Source organism: Alosa alosa, chromosome 17, assembly GCF_017589495.1.
Source record: "Alosa alosa isolate M-15738 ecotype Scorff River chromosome 17, AALO_Geno_1.1, whole genome shotgun sequence".
Taxonomy (NCBI): Eukaryota; Metazoa; Chordata; class Actinopteri; order Clupeiformes; family Clupeidae; genus Alosa; species Alosa alosa.
Window position 1 is genome coordinate 23,974,985 of NC_063205.1, and position 10,000 is coordinate 23,984,984.

The following is a 10,000-nucleotide window of genomic DNA, read 5'->3' on the forward strand; positions in this document are numbered from 1 at the left end:
ACCTATTATCAGGAACCTAGTATGATTATAAACATATTATCAGGAACCTGGTATGATCATAAACATATTATCAGGAACCTGGTATGATCATAAACATATCATCTGGAATGATGGCATGAGGAACCTCGCATGAGAATATACAGACATTTGTGGTGTCTTCCACTTCCCCCCATATCTTCTCTCACGTTTGGTTTGGACAGCGTGTCCTTCAGCCCTCTGGGGTGGGGGTGTTTTCACAGAGACTCCAAACCCACTCTGCTCCCTATACGGGTCCCTACGCGGCCCTGTGTCCAAATATGGTGCTGTTTTTTTTTTTTGATGATGAGATGATGAGGCAGAAGTCTCATGGCTCTGAGCCGGGCCGCCTGGGGAGTTTGGGTCTGGAGAGATCCGGTGCTCCTCCGTACAGATGCTGGTTGAACTCTGTTTTTCATTTCATTGCACAGTCATTCATTCATGTTTGCATGCACAGCACTAATCCGCCTGTTGACCTTATTCAGAATAAGTCAATATTGTGATTATGGGGTTTACTTGAGTTGTTGATAAAATATTCCTTTCATATTCCCGTTTACATGTTAACACTGCATAATAATGTTTTTTTTTAGTTCATTGAGACATCCAAATGTAGTTTCTACTCCTGTTGCAAATGTAGACTCAACTGGAAAGGGAAGCCCCATAGAAATGAGATAGAAATGCATACAGTGTGTGTGTGTGTGTGTGTGAGAGAGCTTAGTCCCATAGTCATCTATGGTATCTGGGCGTATGCTCACTGTTGCTAGAACACTGTTTAAAATAATCACACCCCTGTCACAGGTGTCACCTGCCATGGCAACACATTCCCTATAGAGGAATCACTCAAGGGCACACACACACACACACACACACACACACACACACACACACACACACACACCTGCCATGGCAACACATTTCCTATAGAGGAGTCACAGGCGTGTGTTATGTAACAACTCTTCTGCGTGCTGACGTGACATGTGGAGAGCAACAGAGTAAACAAGTAAATAAATAAACATGCAAACAAGCACTCTCACTCTCTCTCTATCTCTCTCACACACACACGCACACACACACACATACTATACAGGCTGTTATATAGCCATGTTACACACACATTCATGCATGCCGTACATACACACACACACACACACACACACACACACACACACACACACACACATAGCTAATAATGTCTTAGGGTAGCTTCCTCCCAGCTGTCAGAGTTGAAGGCATTGTTTATCAGGCGTGTCCCCAGCTGCATTAGACCAGAGCCTTCATTAGGATGCTACCCTGCCTCTGCCACACACACACACACACACACACACACACACACACACACACACACACACACACACACACACACACACACACACACACACACACACACACACAGAGAGAGAGACTCTGTCAACCCCTGCTGTGACAGTCACCTTCTGCCAGACTTATTGATGGGGTTGGCCAATCTACTGGTGGCTGACCCTCTAACATTGTGAGGGAGAGAAAGAGAGGAAATGAGAGGAAAGGATGTGAAGGATGGAGAGGGGTGGTGTGTGTGTGTGTGTGTGTGTGTGTGTGTGTGTGTGTGTGTGTGTGTGTGTGTGTGTGTGTGTGTGTGTGTGTGTGTGTGTGTGTGTGAGAAGCATAAGAAGAGTTTTGCTGAATTCATTGAGAAGTGTAATGGATCCTAATCTGCACATGAGACAAAAAACCCCACAGAAAACACCTTCAAAATAACAACAACAAAAAAACCACACACGTTCCCCTCCGGAACATAATGCAGTATAAACACACGTTCCCCTCCGGAACATAATGCAGTATAAACACACGTTCCCCTCCGGAACATAATGCAGTATAAACACACGTTCCCCTCCGGAACATAATGCAGTATAAACACACGTTCCCCTCCGGAACACGATGCAGTATGAACGACATATGGACCATGCGGAGGCCTTTGCCAAATTGAATCATAATGAGTCACACTGTGTGCTGAGTGTGTTTCACTAATTCACGGATTGGGATAAATGCAGAGACCAAATTTCCCTCACGGGATCAAAAGAGTATATATACTTATACTTACTTATAACATGAGAGAGAAGGAGAGAGAGAGAGAGAGAGAGAGAGAGAAGGAGAGAACAACAAAAACATGGTACAGCACACAAGGCATATGTTCTCTGTCTCCCTGAATTATAACATGAGAGAGAAAGAGAGAGAGAGAGAGAGGAGAGAACAACAAAAGCATGGTACAGCACACCAGGCATATGTTCTCTGTCTCCCTGGCTGCCTCTCCTGCTCAGCAGATCTAATTGAATAAGGGGGACTTTATTTTAACCTTATTTCCTCCTGGTATTAAAGCTTCTACTCCATCCTGTGCTTAGCTGAGCTGTCTAATGTCGGCCCACAACACACAGGCGGACAGACACACACACACGCACACACACACACACAGGCGGATAGGTGGACAGACACACACAAACACACACACACACACACACACACACACACACACAGGTGGAAAGACACACACACACATTATAGAAACTCATTACAGTCTCTGTTTGGGCTGGCATAACAACAGGCTCCTCAGCGGCCTCAGGGCGCGAGGTAAAATATATAGTCTTCATTTGATATTGTGTGTCCTTGCAGGGGAAGCAGACACACACTAGCGAGAACCTGTCTTTGATATTACTTTTCAGTCATAAACAACGGTAATATTACAACCTTAGTGTAGTGCAAGTCCCTTTACATAAACCATCTGAGTGCCTCTGTCTGGAAGAGCTTACCCGAGAAAGCAAAGTGTGTCTGGTTATGAAGTGTGAAGTGTCTTGGTCTGGATAAGAAAAACCGGAGCTGGAGTGAGTGTGAAGTTGTATTATTATTATTATTATTATTATTATTATTATTAAGGTGAGAGACTGGTAATTTAATCTGGTGTTTAGCGGGATAAGGCTTTCTACTAAAACGCTACTCTGATAAAAAAAAAATCACTGTGAGAAAGTGAGGGAGTGTGTGTGTGTGTGTGAGACAATAAGTGTGTGTGTGTGTGTGTGTGTGAGACAGGGCTTTCTGCTTAAAAACTGCTCTCATTGCTGCGTGCATTGAGTGTTAATGTGAGAGTGTGTGTGTGTGTCATGCATTATTCACAGTGAGCACTCTAAATAAAAGAAAAGAAACAGGAGTGTGTGTTTCCACTGCTCACGGTGTTACGTCACCTCCCTCCTCTATACAGGGCCACAAAGGGCTCTCGTCTTGGATTTTCAGCAAGCGACAGGTGCTCTGTGACATCACTTCCACTCTGTCTCTTAAAGATAGACTTTAAATGTCAACTGATATTCATAACAATAACTGTAATGTGATTTTAAAGGTGCTCTAATCGATGTTGGATAACGTCACTTTTGTTGACGTTCAAACAAACCCCTCCCGTGTCATTGAAACTCTCCTAAACGCGCATTCCATCGGTGATTGGCTAGAACAGTTTGTTATGTTTTATGGTCCAGGTTGTTTTTGTTGCCGTTTTTGGAGTCTGGGCTGTCCACTGAGACTGTGTTTTTTACAGTGTATTCAGGGCACAGGCAGCTAGCGGATGGTGAGGTGATGTTTGCTGTATGTGACAAAAATGTTTTAGTTTAGAAACCGCATAACATCGTTTAGAGCACCTTTACTGTCAAAAATGTCCACACTGCACACAAAATGAGATGAGTAATGACATCATATGACAACACTATCAGGGTGATTATGTGAAGTTCGCCTACAAGAGAGCTACCATCTTTGTAGGCGATCAGCATTTTTGTAGGCGAACTTCAGAGATCTATAGACAAAGATGGTACCCAGATCTCCTTACATGGGCAAAGATGGTTTTGGGTCCTTTATGTAGGAGAACTTCAGAGGTCTTAAAGTGTCTAGCATTGACTTACTGTGACATCATGAAATGACATCACATCCTCTTCCTCTCTCCTTCCCCCCTTCGCAGCAACCCCACAGCATTGTGCAGAGGCGCCTGTTGGAGGGCAACATCCCCCGTATCCGTGCCGACGCCCTAGATGCCGCGGCACGAGTTCGCTCCCCCCTCGCCGACAGCAAGGAGCCCGGCGGCGGAGGCAGCGGCGTCTCCACGGAGACGGAGGAGCGGAGCGAGAGCACGGCGGACGACTCCACCGAGGAACGCGAGTCGCCCGAGGAAAGCGAGAAGAGCCTGAGGTCCGAGGAAGAGGAGGAGGACGAAGAGGAGGAAGAGGAAGATGAGGAGGACGATGACCAGGAGAGGAGGAGAGGAAAGGCGGGGACACAGCAGACCAGGCCAGGGCGGAAAGGAGGAAGTGAGAAAACAGAGGAGAGAAAGAAGAAAGACGGGATGGAGGAAAGAGAGACATCCTGTCTGGCTGCTTTGGTTGTCCAGTGCAAGGTAAGAAATAGGCAAGGCAAGGGATGTTTATTAATATAGCACATCACATAGACTAAAACATATTTAAAAGAACATAAAGTACATCAATAGAATTTTTTAAAAGACTCTTCATCTGGAGTTGATCAGAAGAACATGCTAATCAAGAACCAGCTAAAAACCAGCAAAAGCCGAGAGAAAAAAGAGAGAGAGAGAGAGAGGAGGGGGGGTGACAGAGTATCGATTTATGGAGGAATATGCATAATTAATTAAACTGTTAATATGAATCATGAACCATGGTTGCCAGGCAAATCCCGATCAGTAATGAGAACTAATCAGTTCCCAAACCCAGGCCCTGAATAGACAAACCCAGCTCTGAGAGCTGTTTCCCATTCAAACACTGGACAGCTTTGAGCAGGTCTGTGTGTGGAGGTTGAGAGGCAGGACACACACACACACACACACACACACACATACACACACACACACACACACACACACACACACACACACACACACAGGTCTGTGTGTTTGAAGGTTGAGAGGCAGGACTCCTATTCACTCATTCAGACAGGGGTTTATATAAAGGCTCTGCGTCTGAATAGTCATTAGAACTAAATACATAAGGTTCCCTCAACCTTTTGGAGAGAGGGGAGAGATCCTTTATCCTTTCAGCTTTCCAATACACACACACACACACACACACACACACACAGAGACACACGTGTGTGAACACATACACACACACTTATAGAAACACACACACACAAGCACAAACTGAAAAACAAGCAAGAGCCTTCGAGATGGTAAAGAAAAAAGATGTGTTCCAGTGAATGTAGGTAAATTATATTTCCCAGTAAATGGGAGGGCGGAGAAGGTCGTACAGGTCATAGCTGAAGGTCATGCAGGTCATAGCTGAATACACACACTATCAGAGTGACCTTTGGGAACAGCAGGAGCAATCAGGAGGATTATTAAAATCAGGGCAAAACACTCTGGTGCTCTCCTGGACACACACACACACACACACACACACACACACACACACACACACACACACACACACACACACACACACACATACACACACACACACACAGCTCCCCCCTATCTCACACACACAAACACATAGAGACCACAGACTTAGACACTGTAAACACTGTATTTATGCTGCAGTAATGCACAAACAAACAAATAAACAACAAATAATAAATAACAACACAGATATTCTCTTTAATGCCCCTGTGAACTCCAACGTTAATGTTCTATTCAGATATGAAATGTCACTCCAAATACGAGTGCTATTACGGAAAAGGGCACAATGAGAGCACGGAGCAGTGAAAACATGGCCGGCTTCCTAGACTCCAAAACAACAACTCTGATTGACAGAAAGGGGTAAAAATAGCCCCCCCCAATTAAGCTGCTTAAAGAGAGAGGAGGGGGCGCAAGCGGCAAACTGGCAATTTCTACCACCACCACCACCAACACTCCGCTCCTCTTCCCAAGACTCTACACACACACACACACACACACACACACACACACACACACAAACACACAAACACACAGACACAGACACAGACACGCACACACATCAAAGTCATAGTCACAGTTAGATACATATATTGTACACACAAACACACACACACACAAAGAAACATATGCAAGCACACACATCAAATACACACAGAAATATACATGCTCAATTGATGTATGTGTAGATTTGTGTGTGTGAGAGAGGAGAGTGTGTGTTTGCCGATGCATATTACAGTGGGTAGTACATAGATGCATACTACAGTGGGTAGTGCATAGATGCATACTGCAGTGGGTAGTGCATAGATGCATACTGCAGTGGGTAGTACATAGATGCATACTACAGTGGGTAGTTCATAGATGCATACTACAGTGGGTAGTACATAGATACATATTACAGTGGGTAGTGCATAGATGCATATTACAGTGGGTAGTGCATAGATGCATACTACAGTGGGTAGTACATAGATGCATACAGTGGGTAGTACATAGATACATACTACAGTGGGTAGTGCATAGATGCATACTACAGTGGGTAGTACATAGATGCATACAGTGGGTAGTACATAGATACATACTACAGTGGATAGTGCATAGATGCATACTGCAGTGGGTAGTGCATAGATGCATACTGCAGTGGGAAGTACATAGATGCATACTACAGTGGGTAGTGCATAGATGCATACTACAGTGGGTAGTACATAGATACATATTACAGTGGGTAGTGCATAGATGCATACTACAGTGGGTAGTACATAGATGCATACTACAGTGGGTAGTACATAGATGCATACAGTGGGTAGTACATAGATACATAGATGACAGCTTAATCAGGACTCCTCCTGAGCCCTCCATGCTCATGGATGATTTTGCATCATATGGAGTAATGTGGGAACGTCAAGCACACTCATGTGCATGCACATGTGAATACACACACACACACACACACACACACACACACACACACACACACACACACACACACACACACACAGTCATGTTCATTAAACCACACATGCATGTAGATTTACACACTCATTTACACACATCTCTCTGTCATATATGCATGACACATACACACACACACATATATCTCTCTCTCTCTTTCTCTCTCTCTCTCTCTCTCACACACACACACACACACACACACACACATGCTCAGCTGTTGGGCTCTTCTGTAATTTGCTTTTGTTGTGCTTTTTTTCCACTTTGCCTCCATGACAGAAAGCACTGCATAATTTCTCACTTCAATGCTATTTATACTCTTCTCAGAGATGAGGATAGAGAGTAGGACAGAGGGAATGAGAGAGACAGAGACAGATAGAGAGAGAGAGAGAGAGAGAGAGAGAGAGAGAGAGAGAGAGAGAGAGAGAGAGAGAAAGCATACACACATTTTTTCATGTTACTATTTCTATTCATCCTATGTCCTTTTATCCCTTTCCCTCAACGTTCTCACTGTTAAAGTGGAAATTGTTATGCTGTTTGGTTTTGTGCTTTGGTAACATTGAGGGCCAGATGTACGTACATTTGCGAACGTAGCGTTATCAGCGCTTATTACACGGCTCTTCACAAGGCAAGTAGAACGCTCTATTGACTTGAATAGGATTTCCCAAAGTTCTAGCAATCATTATTTCTTGGGAAATGACCTCTGAAAAAAATAATGACCCGCTGTCAATGGCAACGGAGTTTGTGCTTCTATTTCAGGTATTTCAAATCCCTACGCAAGCACTGGAACTTCATTCAAAAGTGAAAGCAGACGGTTGATCAGCTGTGTTCTAAAAAATGTTTGATTCAAGTTCAGCGTGTTGTTGTGAACTATTTCAGCAAATGCCACGATTAACGGTAACAAATAGGCTAGGCTATGTAGGCTAAATTCATATTGTGGGGAGTTTATTATTTCGTTTTGGCAAGTAGCCGTGTAATAAAGCGGGATAATGTATAGAGCGCCCGGTCATTATTGGGAAAATAAGTCCGACAGGGCGAACCGATCCCCGACGCCGCGAGTGGAGGGTCTTGTCCCGCCCTGAAGGGACTTATTTTCCAATAATGACTTGGCGTTCTATACATTATCCCTTACCTTGGACAAATCGCAGATAGCGAACGCTGTATTACGTGGTATTTATCAAACTCTCACTTCATCGGGTAATCTGCGCCTTTCTCGGCCTTTCTCCGCCCCCTGCCACAATTTACGAACATCGACAACTAAACGGCATAGCCTACATATAAGCGCAGTTGAATGAAGTTAACTGATGACAACATTAAAAAGAATCAAACATTTAGCGATTATGAAATAATACCATACCGGTACATGATAAGATGTCAACAAGCAGGGAGATAATGAAGATCAGTGGTTCTACTCAAGCTACTTGTGCACGTAGGCTATGGAAGATTGGTCAAATCTAGCAAGTAGGAAAGTTTAAGTGGATGACGTGAAAGTGAAAGTAAGACAATCGAAAGGCCAACGAAAGTTAAGGTTGCTTTTGATATATTACAAAGACGCAAAACTGGTGCTCTATATAGTGATTCTGTTGTATTTGAAAGGTTCTCTCATTGATGCATTTAACCACAATTTGGATTAACACCTGCTTTTACAAGGCGGAGATATTTAGGCGCAAAATAGACATGCGCTTTCATGGGCTGTTTTTGTACATACCTCAGAACACATAATTAGGCGCTCTTCCCCTCCCATCTCTTCACGGGAAACTCCCACTTTCCCCTTGACCCTCCCATGAATGCATATGCATGACACGGAAAAGCGCAATTTACCATTTTCAGTTCCCGCGACAGGCAGTCTGCGCTTTTACCTCAGTGCGGCCTGTTTGTACATACCTTGCTATGTTTTTATGTGCATATTGCAAAACAACTACGCCGTAAGTGGCCGCAAAAACGTACATCTGGCCCTGAGAGAGAGAGAGAGAGAGAGAGAGAGAGAGAGAGAGAGGCAGGAATGGGGGATGAAAAAGATAGAAGTGAGAAAAGGGAGATGTGTATGTGTGTGTGTGTGTTTGTGTGTGAGAGAGAGGGAGAGACAGAGAGACCGAGAGAGAATGTGAATATGAGTTCCATGCCAAACCATACTGTACCTTGAGAGTATTCAAATGGTTATATTTATGCTAATAAAGCTCCTTTAAAGTATATTGTTATAAGTACAGAGAGAAGAGAGAGAGAGAGAGAGAAAGAAAATAGAGAGAGAGAGAAAGAAACAGACAGAGAAAGAGAGAGAGAAAGAAAGAAAGAGAGAGCTGGATAGAGAGCTGGAAGATGCCTCTAGATAATGTAAAGATGAGACCATTGGTTTAGTCCATTCTTACAGAATATACAGTATATAATAATCACCTTGTACTGTTCCCTTTTGGATTGAGTTTGAGTGTGTGTGTGTGTGTGTGTGTGTGTGTGTGTGTGTGTGTGTGTGTGTCATGCTTCATGTCTTTTAAATCAGCAGGTCAGAAACACATTCTGTCTCCTAACAAACAACATCCATGACACAGAAACACACACACACACACACGGCGGAGCCCCAGATGCAGTGACAAAGGCCACTGAGACAGAGTGGTGACTAGGCGGTAGGGTGGAAACTCTGACTCATTTCTTCTTATTGTTACGTCTTAACACACATTTGTGTGAAACTACCGTGTCACACACACACATACACACACACACACACACACACACACACACACACACACACACACACACACACATCACTGTGTACCTTGTCTGTATTACAGAAACACCAGTGCTGTGGATGACAGGTGCCACAGAATGTGACACACGCATATAGAGATGGTAGATCTCTTTTGGTAGATCTTTCGTTAGAATGACCCTATGCTGCAAATAGCCTTTAGTTATAGACTTAAAAACAAGAACACACATAGACTCTCTCTCACACACACACACACACACACACACACACACACACACACATCTTACACCTACAGAAACAAAGAAACCACATACACTTACATATACACAAAGAGAGAAAAATACTTTCCACGACCACTTCCTGCCCAGACAAGATGTTGCCGACAGACACGGCTCACGAGGTGGCTCTCTGCGGCATGAGGAAGAGGAGGGTGA

The 10,000-nt window shown here is 44.0% G+C and overlaps 1 protein-coding gene across 1 annotated transcript in view; it reads left to right on the forward strand.

Moving 5' to 3' along the window:
- The window catches only part of nrip2 (nuclear receptor interacting protein 2), a 48,170-nt gene that overhangs the window by 22,019 nt on the left and 16,151 nt on the right, over positions 1–10,000 (forward strand). Inside the window, exon 2 of the mRNA XM_048268545.1 lies at positions 3,983–4,414. Within this exon, the coding sequence (XP_048124502.1) occupies positions 3,983–4,414 (432 nt within the window). The remainder of the gene's footprint in view (positions 1–3,982; positions 4,415–10,000) is intronic.